Raw genomic sequence first — 21,314 nt, 5'->3', positions numbered from 1 at the left:
TCCCCTGAGAGCCCAGCGAGGTATGCATGGGCAACACCACAATGGCCTTCAGCCCTGCTAGGAAGGCATAGGGAGGATCAGGGCTTTCCTTCCCCCCTCTCTTGGGGAATGTGTTCCAAAGGCTAATCAGTTCCACACTTAAAAATCTGTTTTCATTTTGAATTTCTCTGGCTTCAGCTTCTAGACCTTGGGGTTTTTGTTTTTGTTTTTTCATTTTGCCTTTGCTAGTCTCAAAGCTACATATTTGTTTTGTCTGAAAGGCTCTTGGGACAACTTGAGAGCAAGTAGCTTTATAAAACAGGGAAATGCTCATTAGAAGCTAGGAGCGACCCTTATCATGTAGCATCCAAGGTAACATCCTCAGTGCTAACATCCCCAGCTGGTCCTAGGAAGCAGAGGCATTTACCATGCTGTCCTCTGACCTATACCATGCCAGGAGCTAATCAATCCAGCCCATAATCAGTGTCAGGGTGGCTGAGGCCATGAATGCAGCTGATTTCCTTCAGCTTGCTAATATTGGAAAGCTGCCTATGAAGAGAGCCAGATGTGCTAATAAGGTGGGCTCACCTCCAATTCCTTGGCAGCTTGCAGATACATTGCTGTGATGCTTTGCTGAGGAAGTAAGAACCAAAACTTTCACATCCAAGAGAAAAGAACTGATGAAAGGCACAGCAAAGTGTTCCACAGAACACATATATTCATGGGAATATATGAATATCCTTAATATTAATGTGTAATTTTGTAGCTAATTACTTCCCATGCATTTTGCAGTGGCCTGGGAATCTCTCACTGACCATCTGCATGCACAATTACCTGCTAGTTTTTCATAAATCTCTTAGTAAACAATTAAAGGATTTGCAAAGGGGTCATCAGTCATCTGAGTTTTCTTTTTGCCTTTTTTGCATGTCTCTTGCCTTTTGCATGTCAATTTGGCCAAGAAATATTTATTAAGCAAGAAGCTTGAAAAGGCTCGAGCACTCTTTCTCTGTTATATTAAACTATCCCTGAGCTTTGCCCCAGCCAGAGCTGTACATGGTGCCAGGACTCACCTGTATTGTTGCAGTGGGTGTCCAGTGGAGGACTGGCATGGTGAGCAGGGCAGGGTGGAGGGGTAGGGTGACCTCAGGAAATAGTCTTCTCTTGCCATGGGAACTTGTAGATGGGGAGAGGCACTGACCCAAGACCAGTTTCAACTCATGGTTTTGAAACTCACAGCACTTTCCCTACAACATCATCCAAGTGAGGATTATACCTGCAGGTTCTCAAGTCAGTTCTGCAAGCCTCTAAAATTTTTTTTCATCTCCAAACTGAAAATTGACCCTGCTGTGCCCTGAAAAAGCAGCCCCAAGGACTGTGTTGTTCACATCTGCTCTGTAGTCAAATGCACCCTGTTACCCCTCATGCTTTTCAGAGAAACCTTCATCCCCTCCTCAGCACAGATGATGATGATATCCCTGCTGCTGGAACAAAACCAGCTCATAGCTCTCAGTTCCACTGAAGTCAAACTAATGCAGGAGACAAGTTGGGCAAAAAAAGATTTAAAAAAAAACAAACTTCGGGTTTCTGTTTTGGGAGCAAATGGTTAAAGGTTAGCTTTTCAAGATGGCACATTTCTATCTGCTCAGCTGCTGCTCCCTGCCAGACCCACGGGTCCTTTACCTCAGGTTCTGCAGAGTCTGAGCACTGGGGATATATGGAGGCATCCTTGAAACTGGATACAATCTACATTTGCATGTCTTTTTCTGAGTGGAGATTGTAGCTGTTCATTTGTGAGGAGAAAAATAAAAATAGAAGCAAATAAAAATTTATTCAGACAGACATTTTTATTAAGAAAATTTTAAGTGCATACACATTTATGTGAGAAATTACAACAATATAAAAGTGTTTATTTTCAAAATTTTCTATGAAAGGAGTAATGTCAAAAGCATAATATAACTCCTCCATAAAAGCTGCCTTACAGGAACACAAATACAAAACCCTTTTCACATTATTTGGGAAGATACTTCTTTTTACTTAATAAAAATATAAAGTACAGTATTTACCACATTCTGACAACACAGAGTTCTTAAGGAATGGAAGATGGGAGGGTCATGCAGCCCTTTTACCATGATACATGTTTTCTTCTCTGTGGCCACCAAAGTTTCATGTTTTCAGACAAGGATTATCTTGGTGGGATGTTGATAAAGAAATAACAATCAGATTTTAGGTGATGAGTTTGCAAAAAACCTTGGCTACTGTATATTGCATCACTCAAAACAAGTTGCCAGAGAAAAGAAGGGCCTTCTAGAGGCTAACAAAGGGAATATGGCAACAAAAAAATCTATAGGAACTGCATTTTAAACAAAATGTGTATATTTAACTTTGAAAAAATCTTTCACTGCAAAATAAACAGTCAGCTGTGCTCAAACACCTTAATCAAAAACACATCAAAGTCACCCTTCATTCTTCCTCAGGCAGAATTCAGATAAGATATTCATACATAAAAGAATAAAGCTAGTATAAATAAAAAATTGACACAGCAATAAATACCATCTACTCTTAAAAAATAATCCAACCTTGGGATTTGACAGCTGCACGTTGAAAATACCCACATGATGATTTCACATTTATGGAAGCTGCTTTTTCAGCATGGTTCAGTGCTATCTCTTTTCCCTGCTCTTCACATGTGGTCCCTACCTCCCTCCCATCTCCTCACGCTTCCTTTCCCTTACTCTGTCTTTGGTCAACAGTTAAAGGCAGAAGGGAAAACCAAGTGCTCTCCCCAACTGAGATGCTGCCAGTGCTGCTCCTGAGCCTGCTCTGGTCATGGTGAGAATGGGACAAACAACATGTGGTGCACTGGGGCAGCCCAGGGACTGACTCCTGTGGTGCAAAGGGCGTGGCTGCTCTCCCCAGTGCATCATGCAAATAATGTCAGGCAAACAGCAAAGCTTCCCACTCAAGGTTGAATTTTGGTCCAAAGCAAGAGAAAGCTTTTATCAGGTTCTCACTTAAGTCTCCAGACAGGTCTGTGCCACCTCTGCATTCACACTGTGTTAAACCTTGCCCAGGAGAGGGAGGGGCACGGTGCTGGCCCTGAGAGTGTCTCAGCTTTGTGAGGAGGGAAACATCACCAGCCAGAGGTGTCAGGGCCCAGCTCACTGTGTGGGCTGGGGCACACAGCCCCCAAAGCATCCAGACAAACACCTGGCTGTAAATGTTCTCCAGCCTTGGCTGGAGTGCATTTTCTTCCTGCTGCTACTCATGCATTTCTCCCAGGAACAAATGCCCTTCCTTTAGCACAGTCTACCCCTGCAGCACTCTTTAGTTTGCTCCCAGAAGAGAAGGCTGACAGGAGACTCCCTTTCCTGCACTGCCTCCACTACCTAGCTACACTGTCCAGAGCTGGCTCCTCAGGGTTTGGCTAGGGTGCTCCAGCACTGCCCATCCAGTGCTCCTGTCAAAGCAGTGTTTGCCCAGGCTGTAATGTGGGATTGGCATGTTCCCAGGAACCTGTCCCTACTGCTGCTGACCCCAGCTGCACTCCCTGTTAATGAGGACTGCAGCAGAGCACTGGCAAGGCTGTACAGTCACATCTACCCACCCCACCTTCTCACCAGAAGCCAATGTTTCCCCTGGAAACAAATCGGTCATGGCCCCATCATCAGGAGCAAGGTATGCTGCTGAATCAAAATCAGAGGATTATTTAATTCTCCATTTACTGCAACGGGAATCTATCAGACCTCAGGCTGTCCTTTGACAGGAATTACGTGTGAAGAATGCACTTTCCTGGGTGACTTTTTCTGCAGTCATTCTTGGCTTGGACACTCACACATCTGTCTCTGGCAAACCACTGGCAAATGCAGGTGCATGTGTGGGACAGGGGATGGACCCTAGGATATAAAATACAGTCCAGGGAAGATAGAAAAAACTCTGATTCTCTCACAAAATTTCTTTCTTTCTTTACCTTTTCAGGAGAGGATCTGATCCTACTAATATTAAATCAAAACTCCAATTCTCATCAAGTACAGTGGTACCAGACCTTTCAAAACAGAGACACAACATACTTAAAGCACCAGGTTGGTAATGACAGCAAGAGAAGGAATGTCATAATCACAAACACAAATATTTTAGGCACAGCATTTTGTTTCTGCTTTAAAGCAAATGAGGTGATGTGGTCCCAGCTGAAGGACTCTCTGCAATAGTCCTGTTTTGCAGAGAGGAAAATACTTACAAGATTTTTACCTGAATCCACATGGAAATAATATAGTCCCTGCGTAGCCAAAGTGCCTCTTTGGCACTAAAGATGCCTACCCCAAAAAGGAATGTGAAACACCCCTCTCAGTGTTCCTGACACAGGCTGCAGGGAAGAGGAAAGATTTCTTTTGAAGCAACCAGCTCAAAAAAGACAGTCTTACAACATTTTTTTGTTTACAATACAAACACAGATACATACAAACACAAGCATTGTGCTGCACAAATGTGCTTCCCCCCAGATCTCAGTGCACAGCATGACATGATTATTGCAGTGCTGCAGATGTCTTTCCATACCATGTAGCAGATATTGTGTATACAGGAAGGAACTGGGAGAAAGAAAGTTCTGGCTTAGAGAGGGGATCAGTGTGAGGAGTGGTGCCTGTCCCACGCTGTGCTTTGCAAAGGGAATTCCAGAGGCTGTCCTGTTCACCAGCAAACAAGACCACGACTGCTGGTGAACTGCCAGTGTTGGCCTTCATTTCCACACCCAAGAAACACCTCTCCTTCCACAAACTGCACAGACTCTCTTGCCCCATCAATCTCTTTTCTCCAAGACATGGCCAGACATCCTCTTCTGGGTATCTCCAGAGCAATCAGGGATGTGACTGCCCCCAGGTAGGTATGACTTCAGTAGCCAAGCTACAGCATGGTTGGTGAAGGGTGAATGCATCTCAGCCTACTTCAGTGCAAAGCCAGCCAGGCAAGCTGAAGTCACCTCCTGTGGATGGGTGGGAAGAGATACCTGGTGCATGGCAGCGTGTCTGACTCCTCCAGCAACTTGCAATATGATGGTGTTGTTAGAGCTTTAATAACCCATTCCTTTTTTGCTAAATTTGTCATCAGAAACTCAGGAACATAGGAAATGCCAGATGAGATCAGAATGATGTTGTGGCTCCTTACACACACAATTACTACAAACCAAGTATTAGCACCTTAAAATACCAGATGTGCATTGATCGAGCTGCTCACAGCTGTCAGCAAGGTTTCTGATCTTCAGAGAAGGGCCCTGTAGCCCTGAGTTTAATCACTCACCCAAAATATCTGTAAATGCCACTCAGGGTAATGTTGTTCACTTTCATCAGTCTGATGCTTTTTAGCTTTCCTATGTTCTTGGTCTCTATGACTTCTGGAGGCAAGGAGATCCACCACTACTTGCACAACATCATTGCACTGCACAGTTCATGTCCTTCTAGGTTTAAATCTCCAGGAGACTTGCATGAACCAAAAGAAAGTTAAATAAAGCAGGACCTCTACATAACAAAGGAAATAAAAGTATTATATAATAACATAGGGTTAGTTTAAATTGGTATCTGCCCCCAGTGCTAGGTAATAAACCAACCTGTATAAATTTATGTTTTTCTCAAATAGTTACATCTTACTATATAAAAATAGCACTGTGAAAGCAAGCCAATTTGTGCAAGGGGAAAAAAAACCAAACAAAAAAACCCCCACCAAAAATAACCGAGAAAAAACCTTTGGAAATGCGTGAAGCGTTGCTTTTGTGCTGCATGTTAGCAGTGAAATGTATTCATTCCCTAATAATGGTTATCTGCTCTCTGGGTCCTACAGTAAGAAATCCTGTAGACGGCTTACAATGCTTGCCTCTTACATCTTGAACCTCCTGTTGATGAAGAACAGAGTGAAACACTATTAAGGTTTATTTCAGTTGCAAAAGCTTTGATATCAGGCCTAGTCAAACAGAAAATCTGTGTCTGGACTAACCCAAAGGCAGCCCCTCCAACCAGTAATTGCTGAAAATTTTGGGAGAAGTTCTCCACAAGGAGCTACTGGGACCCAGCAGGGCAAACCCAGCAACGGGTGTTATTTTGGGCAGGTTGTGCTCATCACAGTTAGTAAGGTGTTCAGAACTAATACAGGAGGAAGGCTGGCTTGAAAGCTTATTCTGGACTTGAAAGCCAGAGCAGTGAATTATTGGTGGGCAAAGAAACTTGGCAAAAAAACCAGCAGGGAAAGGAGAGATTAATCATTTGTGAGCAGCCCCAGTAGCAGAGCAAGTGGCACTGGAAATGCCTCCTCTACCTGCCCCTACCCCACAGCTCTGGTGGAGATCACAGAGTGCAGCTCCAGAGAGCACCAGGTCTCTGTGAGGATGGAGGAATGTAGAGGGCAGCCCATGCTCTGCTCTTGTTCAGCTTGCACCGTGGGGTGGCTGGAGAGCAGAGGCAGCCAGTGTGCTGCCAGCCAGGAGCCACCCTGCCCTGGGATCTCTCCTGCCACGAGCAGCTGGGCAGCACAGCAGAGCTCGTGTGCCCAGCTGCCCAGGGAAGGTGGGGTGACAGGCAGGGAGGCACTGCACAGCAATGTGTGAGGCCCCAAGGGCTGAGGGAGGAGCTCAGAGTGGGCTGCAGACAAATGCAGTCTCCCATGCTCAGTGTGAGCATGGTACCCAGGAGACTGTGGGTTAGGCATCACAGCAAAGTGCAGGTGTCTCGTGTGTGTGGGTCACTCAGAACAAGGAGCCACTTTGGGCAGGTGGCCTCCATGTTTTGTCTGAAGTGACCCCTAGTCCTGCTGCAGGCTGATTGGCCAAGATGAGGTCACTAAGGCTGAGTTACAAGTGTCAGAGGGCAAACACCAGGTATTCAAAAACTGATATCTCAGCACACCTTGTCAAACATTCCTTCCAATGTCTGCTGGACAATCAAGGCTGTGTGACCACAGCCAGAGACTATTGTGGCTACTCCCAGTAAAGATAGTCTCAGAAGACTCATCTAGGCACCAAGATGATGACTAAGCCATGAGGAAAAGCTTTCCTCTGAAGATATCTTTTCCAATATCCCACAGCAGTGGCCCTATTTCTTTTGGTGCAGAAAGGCGGGACAAACCACCCTGGGACATCCAGACATTGGCATATATAACACCATTCCCTGGGTCTTGCCTAACAGGAAAGGCATCAACCAGTCACCCATGCTCCACATCATGTTGTCACCACACGGTGCTGCATTTCTCATTAGAAAACACCAGTGGCAAATTCACAGCTGTTATAATTAACCCTGTCAGTTTGATATTGGAGCTAAAATAAATAGGGCTCCCAAACCTCTACCGTGTTTTTGACTTTGCTTCAGGGTTTTTTTTGCCTCTTTATGTGCCCATTTTCCCATTCATTAATTGGGAAAATTTTCCCACATCTGTTGTACCTAAACTTTCCCCCTGTTTGAAGAGTTTTATCTATATAATACTCCTTTGCAGGAAGGGTAGAGATGTTATCCTCAACAAATATGGGGGGAAATGGAGATCTGGACAGGCTAATATATTTGCCCAAGGTCCCATAAATGGTCAGTGGAAGAGCAGGGACTTGAACCTGAGGTGTCCCAGCTCAGAAACTAATGCCTCCTACCATTCTTTCTCCCTGGAGACTTTAGTGGTGTTGCACGGGAAGGGCAGAGTGGGCCCCGTTTCTTCTGTTGCTTTTTTTTATGAGTGCGATGACGTGGTCTAAATTAAAAGAAAAATACAAAAAAGACTGCCATAAATTATCCATATACAAAGGCCTTATCCACATTTATCCTATGGTCCCTTCATATCTTGCTGGCAGGATGCAAATGTAGCATACCCTTCCATATAACCTCTGTCTGAGGGGAATGCTAGACAAGTCAAAGTGTCCTGGTGGAAGAACATTTACAAAATCTGAAGCCAGAACAACCCTTTAATCCAAAATACCAAAGCCTCCCCAAATGCCTTCCAGACCTTGTCAGCCAGGAGCTTCACCATCCAAACAGTTGCCCCTGAGGTACAATGGAAGTAGAGGAGGTCTGGATTTCTGCCTTCCCACCCAGCATTCCTGCTGACATCAGCAAGAACCAGCGGCTACTCTGAGGGGATTTGTGGACATTTAGTGCCTTAAAACAAGGCTGTAAAGATAATCACCCACATTATCCCCCTTCGTGTGGGGTCTTCACCCAGCACACACTTGGTGGAGTACTGGGAGGTTGTTCTGGCATCTTGTACTTCAACCATTATTTACGAATTAGGTCAGAAATTAGGAAGAGCTGCCACACCAGGGTTTGGAAGGCAGCAGCAGGGCTTGGCTATCAACACAGCCAGCCTCTAGACATTCAGAGTTTCTTTTCTTTTCTCCCAGCTAGCTCAACAGAAAGATTTTTTCCATATGACTTTCTTGTCTTCTCCAGATCCATCAGATCTCTCCTGTGTGTCTGCAGTAGCAACTGAGCCTAATGGACTCCAGCATCCTGGAGTGAGGGAAGTTCTGAAGTGGGATTGTATTAACATGACAGCAGACAAGATGGGCTCTGTTAACTCTGTAAGGGCCTGATTTTGCATATCCTTGTACAAAGGGAGGAGGGAAAGGGAGTTGATGTACCGTAAATGATGACTGGGATTGTGTGGAAGTGATAAAGGATTTGTTAGCTATTTCAAGAAAGGACTGATTTGCCCCATGTCTATAAAATGGATGAATGTTGAATGATGTCGGCCACAGCAGCTGCACAATGATTCTTAAAGCCAGTTAAAGAATTTGGATTCCTGACAGCCTGAATGTGTTTTACTGATGCCTCATGTGTATATTACATGGAGATGTGATGAATATAAAGCAATAATAAAGGCTAAGCAGAATTAGTGAGGAAAGTAATTCCCTAGTAAAAACCGTTTCTGGTTTCACAATTAACTGAATTGTACTACTATTCTAGGAACTTTTTGTTGCCCTTAGCTGTAGATTATAACACTGAAGATATTCTCATATTGAAGTACTGGTATAGATTAAAATGACTTCACAGTTTGGATTCTACTTAAGCAATTACAAGAGCCCTTTCTACAAAACGTATTGATTTTATTCCAGAAAAATAAAATTCCCATGTACAGTTGGGTTTTCATAACATGAAACAATTAGCCATTTTATTGCTAGTGCATATAGGGTAATGTCACATTTCATACAATTTCGGTACAAGTGAAAAAATATAATATATGGCTGATTGAAACTGATAGCTACATTAACATTTATAGATCTATATAGATTCATTTTACAAGCTGTTAGTAGTTTAGAGGGATATCGGTGTTTTAAACTACCAACATTCATATGGCTCCAATTCAAATATATGAATTGTTTGATGCGCTATAAATATATTCCAAAGTACATTTCATTGAAGAAGTCAAAGCTGTGCACTAAAATATATCAAAAACATGCCTTGTGAAAATGCTACAGACAGAGCCCTGACTGTCTGTGGAGCATGAAAATGCCACTGGTGCTAGCATTACTAGTTGGAAAATGAACACAATGCCATGATGACAGGATTAGGTGGTGGAGATATATGCTTTCTGTCATCTCATTTCATAGAGCTGGGACCAAAATCTCTCTTGTTATTCTATGTAAAGCAGGATGAATCCACCAAACTGGCAGAGTTGCTTCTGTATTAGCATTTGGTAAACAAACCCCAGAATCTGGCTGGAGATCAGGCAAACTCACTGGTTTCAGCAGAGCTGGTCTCAGATCTTCACTAGTGGAAGTGAGAGCAGAACATGTTCCAGCTGAGTTCCTCCCGTAAGTCAGACAGGCACATAATCATATTTGCCCAACCTTGTAGATTTCTAAAATGCCTCCTAAGTTTCAGGTTGGGGATGATAGCAAAGAGAAACTTAAGCAGGAGCTTGAGGATTTTCCCAATTTGTAAAACAAAACAGCTCAGGTCCCTAGAATAGTCAGCACAGGACACATCCTGCTCTTAGGTTCAGTAGTGCCTAAATGCAAAGCCATTCTGGCAACATTAACCTGGATTACCTCTGCAGAGAATTTGTCCAAAGGACAAAAGGACTGAGTGCTGGCAGCAAAGAAGGCACTGAGCATCAGATGAGATGGGAAGAGCTGTCAGGGCTGGAATCACATTGACTTTGTTAGCTGGCTTCCTTCCTTCTTCCTCCTCACTCTTGGCCCCAGTGCAGTCCCCAAAAGGGACACATGGAAGAATCTCTCTACTTCTGGTGGCATTTTTCCCCTTGCTTATTGTAAAAACACAGGGGAACAAATAATTATTTTTTAACTCTACCCCTTGTTCGGCAGATGCATTTACAAAGCACACAGAGGACAGCATTCAGGTACCTGTGACTCACATCTGCCCTGAGGCCATACCTTCTCCAATAATGCATTGTTTTTGCAAACGGTTGGATTCCAGCCCTGCCTTCACCCTACAGATGCAGGGGGGACAAGGTTCAGCAGGGTTACAACGCAGTTACTGTGGGGTGGGAATGTGATGGCAAGGGTGGCAGGGATACTGAGTGCACAGGTAGGCTTGCTGGCCAAACTGCTGCTGCTGCATCAACTGCAGCCCAGGTCTCTGGGCAAGCAGGGGAATGCTTTGTGCCATCATTTGGTGTGTACCATCTTCCAGTGTTGGAGGGCTGGAGCCCTCCACTGCAGCTCAGCACTAAAATGTGCTCTGTGCTGCTCTTCTCAGTGTAAAATTGAACGGAGACAGGCTGAGTCCACCGCAAAACAGACGTGATCAGCCACTTTCAGGGGCAGTTAAAATAGATTTAGAAAGTCCGAATTTGCCAAGTTTGGCTGGTTTTCCCCTGGTCTCATGGGAAATGGTCTCATACCTTATTCATGGTAGCACATCGTGCTTTGGCTGACATTAACAGCATTCCAACTGGGCAGCAGAGAAACAATTTTTAGGGCCAAGAATCCCTAGGCCTCAGCTGCCTGTGCAAGCAGACACCCAGGGTAACATGGAGAAGGGGCTCCAAAGATACAGGAACGATACAGGTTCTGAAGTAATTGTAGTTGGTTTGGGGAAGAGGGGGCATAAAGGAAGCATTTTCCTTGGGAGAACAGCTTTTTTTTAAAAGAGGATGAGTTCATGACCCCAGAACATACTCATTAGCATAAATTTTGCCTCAAACCCTGGCAAAATTCTGAGTTTAACATCTAGGATATATTAGAAACTGTTGTTTTAATACAAATTAGGTCAACTCCAAACCCTTCTTTGACACAATATCTGATTCCACAGTACTTTGTCCACATGGTAAAAGCCAGCCCTTAATGTTCTACCCTTTAATAACTCAGGATGTTAGCTGTTAAGTCCATTTGTCTCTTGCCTTACTTGTTTAAAGCTTTCTCCAGATATTCCTGGATCCACTTTAACTTGGGATCAATGCACACTTGCTTGCTGTTGCTCTTGAGCCTTGCACTGCCAAAGGAAAAAAGTCAGAGTGAGTCTGGTGTGCAACGCTCCTCAGCCTACACCCACCACCCATCCCTGTGCCATATTTTCCTTGGGTGCCAGTGCTGCTCTCAGGTAAGCCATGAGGAGGATGGGTTATTTCTCCCATCCTTGAGTCATCTATTATAAATATCTCTGGTTTGGAAACCATCTGTCTCCTCTGACAGGCTCTCGTGGTCTGTACTGGGAATCATGTGAGAGTGGAACAGATATAGAATTTGAATTTAAGACTTCCAATGCCAACAACAGCAAAATTTCATATGGAAACACTGACATGGTAAATAAAGGTGATTTTTGCAAGGAATTGATTAAGGACAGCTTTTAGATTCAACCCAAAACTGAAGTTTCACACGTTTTGAGGACAGACACCTCCTGGAAGCCTTGAAAGAAAGGGTGTGGTCACTCGTTAGCTTTTTCTTTTATACAAGACTGAACTAACAGGGTGCAGGGAGGAAGACAACGGAAAGTACCATAGTGCCAGAAGCAAGTTTCACCTCCCGAGGGGTTTCTCCTGGATGTCCAAGCTACACTAGGTTGCAGGGAGGAAGACAACTGAGAGTACTACAGTGCCAGAGGCAAGTTTCACCTCCCAAGGGGTTTCTCCTGGATGTCCAAGCTACACTTCCAACACTAACCTCATTAGCTAATTTGAATTCACTGTGAATTTGACATTTGGGCTATCTGCATCTTTCATTCAGAAGCAGAACAAACAGATTTTCATCAGCATTTTCTCACCCTCCAGGGATCTCAGGACCTCTTGAGAGCTGTTATCTCCCACATTCCCTGCAGCACCCTGCCTCTGCCCCAGCTGCTGCAAAGTTTCCCTCTAAACAGCCTGCCTGCCGTGGAAAAGTGCAAAGAACAGCATTTTTTTTTTTTTTTTTTTTTTACGGAAGTGCCCATAAGAATAAGTTCAGTACTTGTTTAAACATTTGCTGGATGGAAGCCATAGTGTTCCTCACTTTATAAAATGAAATCTGCAGAATATAAAACGATGGCGTAAGAAATAGCAGGTCAAAGAGGCTCCTTGGTCTGAAGTTATGCAACAACACAGTTGTAACATAAACACATCAAGGATCCGTCGTGCAACCCCTGTGCCAGTAAAGAGATGAATGGGCCTAATTCATATTTCCCTTACAGCACTGCCAAGCTGGAGCATTTCCAGTTAAGTGATACCAACAGAGTGTAAGAATGGATTTGCTGATGTTAGCAATGCCTGGGAATTCTTGAGCTGACCTCACAGGGTACAGAAGCAAAAGCACACGTAACCAGTCTCCAGCCACATTCAGTGCTGTTCTCTCACCTAATATTACCTCTCACTTAATACTGAGACACAGATTTCTTCAGACATTTATTCCTGAGCCTGTCAGCCCCTGCTCCTTGTGCAGTCATGGAAGAGACATAAGCAATAGTATGGAGTGTTTAACCTGGACTGGTTTAGGTGCTTACTCGCTAAAAATGCTCATTTCCCTGTAGTGAAAAGCAAGGAATTTAGTGTAGGCTTTGTAGAAGTAGACATTGACAGAGGAGTTCCCTGGATATGGAGAGATGATTTCCAATAGAGTGAAAGACAAAAGCCTGCTCTTAGGCTTTTTGTTCAGGTACAACTCTCCTTAACCAAAAAGGAAAATGAACTTGCACAAAAAAGAACCCCAAACAACAAAACCCACAAAATACCTTCTGACAATTCTATGTTTCACTTAGGTTCTCTATTCCTGAAAATGGCAGATTTTAATTTATTTACACCTTCACTGTTTAATGCTTAAAATTATTGACGATGAAAAATTCAGGTATTAGTTTTGATTGATTTGATCTCTGTTCTGATAAAGACCTCGTTTAAACTCATGATGTTTCAAGAGTATTTGGAGGGATGTTTTTAAGCACCTTATTATTCAAAGTAACAAAAATAAGGTGAACTACAGGTTCTTATGTTCTGTGTACCACAAACAAGCACATTGGGGTCAGGAATGGGCAAGAGATGTTTCTGTTTCTGCATTTCATGCTCTTATTCCTCTCTAATCACTATAATCCTGTGTTAATTAAGAGATAAATAGATAATCTATCCTGTCTTAAATGCTGTCATTTTCTTGAAACTACTCCAGAAAATTCCAAATCCTCTAAAAAGCCTTAGCACTGGGACACTTATGACATCCACTGACAGTCCCAGAGCACAAATCCATGCACTATTGCATTTTGGATGCTTGCCTCCAAAATTGTTTTATAGGTAGAGATCGGAGTTAGTCACAGCTGGTTTTGCCATTTTTCTGAAAGAAAGTTATTTCTCGGCTGAGGCTTGCATTTTTCTCACTGTCCTCAATCAAATCCTAAGGCAGAACCACATGATAAAATGTGTATGATCTACACAGAGTGGTTTAAAACAGAAAAAAAAAAAAAACCCAAACCAAAAAACCCTGGTTTATGAATGGATACACACTCACATTCCTGAGTAATATATGAAACCACATCAGTTTCCTGTGTGCAAAAATGTTTTGGATTACAAAAATTGATTTTTACAGCATTTGAGTTGCTCAACATATGGGTCAAAGACAGAACTAGTAATGGGATCACTACATAGAAACTAAATCTAGTCCCTGGCACCCTGTTAAAGAGGTTAACAGAAGCTCAGAGTAGTAAGGCTCCCTTGCAACAAAAAGATGAATGTTATTTTTTTTCTTCACAAGATTTTGGGAGAGGAGGGACGGATCACCCATGAAGAAGTGAACAAAAAAGGTGTTCCTAAAACACACACATATACACATACACATACACACACACATCTACAAAGACAAACAAACAAAAAAAATCCCGATTTTTCCTGAAAATCAGGGTGCTTTTTCAGCAAAAATGAAGAGGTTATTTTCCATTGGGAACCCATCTTTCTGTTCTGCTGTGATTTACTGAGTCAGTCCCTGCCTGGTAAACATCCCTAGGTTAGGCCATCACATATTTAGGGTCTGTACCTCCTGTGCAGGATACATGAAATACAGGAATTCCTTTTGCTTGTTTAGCTCCACTCTATGGAGAAGTGACCCATTAGAAGACTCAGACCTCTGTGGAGCTTTTACCCCAAGTTGTGAAGCTCCACATCCAAGGCAATGGACAGCCTGTCTGACATTCCTGCTCACATCCCATGAGGGAACAGGACATGGGATCACACAGTAACAGGGAGATCACAGGCAGAGAACACAGCTGGGAAACAACCAGCTGGGCTCCTTCATGTGGGATAAAGCAGGGTCCAGACATATCTGACACACGGGGTGAAGAGATGAATTTGGGAATCATGGCACGAGAGACTGAAATGCAACCAACCAGAGCAGGCACCAGCTCTGTGATCCTTCTTTTTGTCACCTGAGATTTGCACCCAGCTGAAAAGAACAAGAGACTTACACAATCTGAAGTGAGCAGTTGGGTGTGGAGAGGATTTTGAGGTGCTTAATATTGGCTCTTGCCACGTTGCTCTCGTAGAATCGACAGGGACATCGGTAAGTCAGGCTGACGGGTTTCTCTGCGGGACAAAGGGAGGGAAAGGACACGTTACCTCTTGCTCCTGGTCAGCAGCACAGATACACCGACCAGGGCTCACAGAAAGAAACTCCCTCCAAATATGCAGGTGAAAAAAAAAAAAAAAAAGCAGCAGAAAAGCTGTAGTTTTAGGATAGCATTTGCCCACAGCTCAGAGCACAATCCCTTCAGCTCAGTGCCCAGCCTTTCAATAAGGGTGCGTGGGATTTCGGAAGACAAAAGAAGAGGGAGAGAAAATGGAGATAAGTAAAATCGAAGAGATTAGAATAAGGAGCCGCTCCATTGTGCAGGGATGCTCCTGGTAATTAGATAAGATAAAGGCCAAAAGAGGGGGCACTTGTCCTCGGTGTTGTTCTACTCAAACGATTTTGACCCGAGGCCAAATTAGAAGGTAGCCAGAAGAAAGCGATGAATTCCAAGGAGTTCAGATCAAAACGGCTCGGCTCAGGTGCAAGCTTTTCACAGGGGACTTAGTGGCTACAGAAAAGCCCTGGTTTTGCTGGCGTTCCCAGGGCCCAGCTGACCTTTTTCCACCACAGCCAGCCCAGACTCCCAACAGAGGTACCGCTCAAGAAGGTGCGGCTCAGAGATGCGAGATCCCAGCGGTTTCACATAAGACACTTGCAGTCTTTTGAATTCCTAGCCTGCGGCTAAGTAAGGCAACCGAGGAGACAGTTATCAGTCAGGGCGTCCCCAATACACTATGCAGGGGCCACCAGACTGGAGGAGAGTTCTGTCACTGGTATCACCAGGGACAGAATTAAGTTTAACCCCCCCAGGCTAAAAATCTGCCATGTATATTCATGCAGGACTGAGAAAAGCAGCCTGGCGCCCACCACAGCCTCTGCTACCCGATTTCTCTGAGAGAACTTAATTACTGGCAATCAAGTGCAAGTAAGGTCTTCACTCGGACTGTAACTTTAAAAGGTCCATGCACAATGAAATACGAACACAGAAGCTTTGCCTGGAAGTCTAAGAGATGCCTAAGATTTTTAAGAATTTCCCAGTGGAGCAGTTTCCAGCCTCTGGGAGGAATTAAATTCGTACACCTAACCCTTAAGATCTGGCTCATGCTGTAGATGGTCAGATCTATATCTGACAGAGATCCCACATGGCAATCTGCCATCCTGTTTGTTTAGCCACACAGGAATACTTGCAGCATCGAAACCCAGTTCCCTTTTAAAGCAGATGGGGAGCTAAAGAGCAGGGAAGGGCTTGGAATTCCTAAACAGCTGTCTAGGAAGGTGAGAAAAGAGACAGGTTTTCAAGTGCAGCTGATCTACATATATTGCACGTTTATCGATGCCTGTCTCTAGCCCATATAACCACAGACAACATGGTGAAATTGTCCTGTCCTGAAGAGGGGACTCACTTTTTGCCGGTGTCTCTACTAAGAGATGAGCCAGAATCCGATCCCATAGGAAAGGAATTAATCAGTGGGAGTAGAGCTTGTCCTGATCCACACCAGAATCCGGACTATAAATTATCAAAATTGAAGGACTTTTCAATCGGTTTTATGGCAGTCCAAACAGTGACTCCCCCTGTGAGTTAATCTGCAAGGGGAGGTGGAAGGAGGGCTACAGGGTGAGCCTCTAGAACATGGATTAGACTGGCTAGTGATAATGTGGAAAGGAGTGAGTGAGACACTAGGATTTCCCACTGCAAATCTGTGCCTGACAGATACACATCTGTGAGTTTGTATTGGAAAGGGAGGTTGGAGTTGAATACAGTCATACAACAGCACTCAGCACAGCTGCAGTGATAGTGTCTCTGCAAGCTTGTCACAACCAAGTTTAAGCCAGCTTTAAACTAAACAACATGCAAGAGATGAACTGTTCAGATCTATGACTTGATAATGTAATCCTGTCCTCTCTCAGACTCGAGGTGGGATTTTCAATCCCATACCACTTGAAATCAAGAACAGAGAAAGTTTAACCATGACTAAACAAGTCTAAGTCCCAAAGTTGTTTCTTGCCCAAGGAAAGGCATCTAGCACAGCAAGGAAGAGGGGAAGACCCAGTATTCACTGTTCTGTCACCCCAATGTGAAGTGGAATCACACACCCCCTCCCAGCACAAGAATCCCTTTGGTATTTCTGTGTGCCTTGCTTGGTGATCAGCATCAGGCACTGAGCACTGGGAGCTGCAGCACAGGCACCGACTGGGTCAGTTCTCTGTATCACTAACAGGGAATCAGTAAGTCCTGCCACTGCCCCTTGTCTCACTGTGCTCTCAACAAGGCTGAAAATCAGGTCTAGGAAGAGAACATTTCTGGTCTTACCCTGAGGCTGACAAATGCATTCCTTATCTCCTTTCAAAATTCAAAACATCTTGTTGCATGCACATTAGAGCTGATTCAGCTGATTAATTAATCTACCAATTTGTACTGTGAGTTCTCTGACGTCTCACAAACGCTGAGCGCAAGCTGAAGCCATTCTCTCAGTAGAGCAAATTAGTATAGTCCGTTAATTGCCCTGTTGCATGAAAACATGCAACTGATGGCTTTTGAGAGCTTTATCTGTCTAGCAAATTTGGTTCAAATGGACGCATAGTCAAAAGTTGAGAGCCAGATGCTAGCTGGACATCTCAGTGTCATTCCTTCAACCTAATTTTACTTAGATAAAAAGAGAACACCTCTTTTGGCCTTGACTAAGAAGAGTTTGAAAGGGTTTGGGAGTTTTGTGTTTTGGGGTTTTTTAATAATAAATAGATTTCTTGTTTTCTAATTCCAGCTGAGTTTTGTTGGCTCTGAACACCCACTTTTGCTGACAAATTCTCTCTCTCTAGAGACAAAGCACGAAATACTCTCACAGAGTGGCCACTTGTCAGCATTGGATGATACCTATTTCATCTCACAGGGATCTGCTTCTCTTCACCCACACTGAAACTGGACAGTAAGGTTAGAAGCAAGTTCTGCTTCAAAGTCATCAGCAGTAATTTGACTTGCTGTGTGGGCTAGGAAGATCTAGATGCTTGAACAGAAAGGGAAGCTATATCCAGGCAAGCAGGCTGGACATAAACAATCAAAACATTTGATGGAAGCATCATTTTACTTCTGTTCAACCTGTGGTGCATTTGTCATTATCAGATGTTTGATAACTTTTAAAGCATAGAACAGCTCAATTTCCCTGGAAAGTGAGGTTGGGATAGACAGACACAGCTTTACCAGGTGACAAAGAAGAATTCAGAGCTCATCTGCCCCCCAGTACAAGACAGCCCTGCAAGCCCTCATCTGGATCACGGCTGAGAGCACTACATGACGTGCAAAGAAGTCGGCAAAAAACTCCACTCTTAACACTGCAGTACGGTGGGATCACTCTCCTTAGACCAGTTTCTCTCCAGCCTTCCTAAGCCGTTTCCTTCCTCAGGTAGCCAGGTCCCCACACGCTAATCCCGACATGAGACACCCGCTGCCTCTCGCTGCCAGCGAAGGAGAGCATCCGCACTGGGGCGAGCCGAGCTGCAGCCGGGCAGCTCTGCCAGCCTCCCAGCCCCGAGCTAAAAGGGGGGAGGCGAGGAGGAGAGCCCCTGAGTCCCGGCCCTTCCTCCGCAACTCCAGACTTGCACTCGCCTGCAGAAACGAGGGGAGCCCGCTCAGGTACCCAGGGGCCGGAGCTGGTCCTGCCACTCGTGGTCCCCCGGGTGTGCCTTCGCTACCTGCCGCTCGCTTGCCAGCCCGCAGCCCCGGGGTGGCGGATAAGGCGAACGCGGCAAGGGCCGGAGCCCACCTGGCCGGGCCGGTGGTTGGTGTCTCTCCAGGGCAGTGGCGGCTCCGTGCTCCAACGGGACGGGGCTGTTGTGCGGAAAAGCATCGGAGAAATTTTCGGGGAAAATTAATTCTCTCAGGCTAAACAAAGAGGGGCACCGGAGGGCATCCTCTGCCTCTCTGGGTGAGGAACACCCACGTTTCGTTCGCCAGAATGGGAGAACAGGACGGGAGCGAAGGTTTGAAAAGGCGCTCCTTACCCAGCCAGAGAGCTTACGACCAGGGGACAGGGGGTGGCAAGTGTCTGCCAGCTGAGAAGCAGCCGCACAGGAGCGCCCGGGAGATGCCCAGAAGTGCGGCTGCCCGCGCGGTGCCCGCTGCCCGGAGCCCCGCGGCACAGCGCTCCCCGCGGGATGCGCGGCAAGGAGCGCGGGTTGCCGCGCTGTCCAGGGCTGTCCGAACGCGGAGGCTTCCACCGAGCGCAGCTGGCAAAGCGAGCCGGGCAGCTGCCGCTGCGACCGGGCTCCGTGGGCGACACACGGGACCGCGGGGACCGGCGTGGGACGGGCGGGCTGTGAGACGGCGCTGCAGCGCGGATGTGACTGCGCGACCAGCGCCGGCAGCCCGCGATCCCCCCGAGCCCCCGTCGCAGCAGCTCCCTGAGCCCCCCAAAGCTCCCCGTGCACCCGCGCAGGGGGTGCGGTAAATTCCTGCCGAGTGACCGCTTCGGCTCAGCTCTGCCCTGATCGAGGAAAGATAGATCATGGCAGAGGACAGGAGAGGAACCGACCAACCGCCTGTTTCTAATTTCTTGTAACTTTTAGGGTTGGGGTTTTTTGTTAGAGGGAAAGTCGATATGCATATTTTGCAGCCAAAGCAGCTCCCTGCAGACCGAGCGCTGTTGAAAGCTTTCCCCCAGACAACTTCAATCTGGGGCGAGTTTGGCAGAGAGGACCGCTTTGGCCAGCTTTTTGAAAAAAGCCAGGGAAGGATGGAGGAGAGGGAGGAATGGGAGCCTGCCTGCTCCCAGCTCAGCACAGCCATCGCTCGGGCTCGCCTGACACATTTGAGCAGCGGCCGGAGCCCGAGCCGGGAGAGCGCTGTAGCTGCGAGGAGAAGGGGGAAGAGCGGAGATTTCCGCGGGACCATCGCTCCCGGCCGGGCTCCCGGCAGCAGCGGTGCGAGCGGCGCGGCCCGCAGCTCACTTACCCTCCGAGAGGGAGATGACGGCCAGGGCGAAGGCGAACAGCGCCAGGGCGCGGAGGTCCATGCTGGGGCGGCTGGAGGACGCGGGCAGGCGCTGCTCTGCTCGTCCCGGCGGCCGCGGCGCTCTGCTGGCGGCCCCTCCGCCCCTCCCGCTATAGAGGGGCCGGGGGCGGGGGGAGGAGAGCCAGGGGGAGTAGCTAGACTGTGATTTATTGCCCGTGGCATGTTATTACATCCTTCCTCTGCTAAAAATGGTTGGAAAGGAACCAAAAGAGAGAGGGCTTCTCGTCAGCCCGGCAGCCTCCCCTCAGGCACAGCGCCTGTATCCCCAGCCCCGCTCTCCGAGCCCCCGCGGGATCGGCTGCTCGGGGCTGCGGCGGGGACCGACATCATCGTCACCCCATGCAACCCCAGACGGGGGGAGAAAGTTGTTTCCTCACCAAACTGTGCCAGCCCCGGGCCCTTCTGGGCGCCCCGGGCCCGCTGCTCTCGAACCAGATCTGCTGGCACAGGGATAGCGGTGGGGGACGCATCCCTTAAATGTTCCCACCGGGGAGAGATGAAAACTTCCCCTTCACTCTCGTGGGCATGAATCTAGATTTACACTGGCGCCCTGGGCATCGGGTACAGTGCCCCATACGAAGCATGTTCCCAGAAGTTTATGTGGGCGTTTGAGGGGAAAAAAGACATGGAGAGAGAAGGAGAGGGGCTTTCATTTTTTGCCTCTGCATGTTTGGTCCTAAGCACCAGCTCTTCCCCGTATTAACTGAACCCAGTAGAACATTTGCTGCCAACATTCCACCTCCTTTGTATTGCAGATGCCACTGGGCTCCCTGGCACCTCGGCTGAAAGCCCTGGTAGCCTTGCAGAGCCCGGAGGCCCGGGGGTGTCACTTGGCCTCAGCTATTACAGTATTGTCAAGTGTAATTGACTTAAGCATGTCCTCACCATATGAAGCCCAAGTCTACAGGGCCCCGTTTGTTGCTATTAAAAACTTTAAATAAACATCGAGGCTTTGATTGAATTTGGACTCCTTGCCTAAGTTTAAAACAGGCACCTTCGGTTGGGCCACTGTGGGGGTCAAGTGGGCACAGCTAATCCTGGTGTGGAGCTGTTTAAAGGACACGTTCACAATGCCATCAAAAGCACCAGCATGGTTTTATACCCTGGGTAGCTGCAAATTCTCCCTGCCACAGCCCATCAAGTTGGACACAGGAGTCCAAACATTGTATCTGTGCTAACCTGTGGCTGTTTCACTGGAAAAGATGATTTCTAAAGGCCAGGAGAAATGCTTGCAGTCATGTTTGGTGATGAAGAGCATCCTTACCTGACACAGACACACATTCAGCTCCCTAAATCTAGTGATTTGTATTTCTTAGTCCCTCCTTACCAAAAAGCACTGCATTTGTTTAGGCTGATCTTGCTCCCAGATCCCCTCCTTCCTTTTAGGTG

The 21,314-nt window shown here is 46.3% G+C and overlaps 1 protein-coding gene across 1 annotated transcript; it reads right to left on the bottom strand.

The window, feature by feature from the left end:
• Window positions 1-1,804: 1,804 nt before the first annotated feature.
• On the bottom strand, window positions 1,805-20,026 carry CXCL12 (C-X-C motif chemokine ligand 12). Its single transcript, XM_085065307.1, has 5 exons — window positions 19,866-20,026; window positions 14,817-14,934; window positions 11,310-11,396; window positions 7,595-7,692; window positions 1,805-5,857 (listed from the first exon to the last, which is right to left on the bottom strand). Exons 1-5 carry the CDS (start codon window positions 19,924-19,926, stop codon window positions 5,826-5,828), a joined length of 396 nt encoding a protein of 131 aa, XP_084921433.1. The 5' UTR covers window positions 19,927-20,026; the 3' UTR covers window positions 1,805-5,825.
• Window positions 20,027-21,314: the final 1,288 nt, after the last annotated feature.

This window comes from Lichenostomus cassidix, chromosome 6 (assembly GCF_008360975.1).
Source record: "Lichenostomus cassidix isolate B80296 chromosome 6, HeHo_3.0, whole genome shotgun sequence".
Classification (NCBI taxonomy): Eukaryota; Metazoa; Chordata; class Aves; order Passeriformes; family Meliphagidae; genus Lichenostomus; species Lichenostomus cassidix.
The sequence above is the reverse complement of the archived record's forward strand: the minus strand, read 5'-3'. Positions and strand labels throughout refer to the sequence as shown.

What these genes read in the sequence shown, in the direction of transcription:
- CXCL12 (XM_085065307.1), bottom strand. Translation starts at nt 19,926, where the DNA reads ATGGACCTCCGCGCCCTGGCGCTGTTCGCCTTCGCCCTGGCCGTCATC. An exon ending in AACTGCTCACTTCAGATTGT is followed by an intron (nt 11,397 to 14,816) that starts GTAAGTCTCTTG and finishes TTCCTTTGGCAG; the next exon opens with TGCAAGGCTCAAGAGCAACA. An exon ending in GTCTCCAGGGAGAAAGAATG is followed by an intron (nt 5,858 to 7,594) that starts GTAGGAGGCATT and finishes CTTCATCAACAG; the next exon opens with GAGGTTCAAGATGTAAGAGG.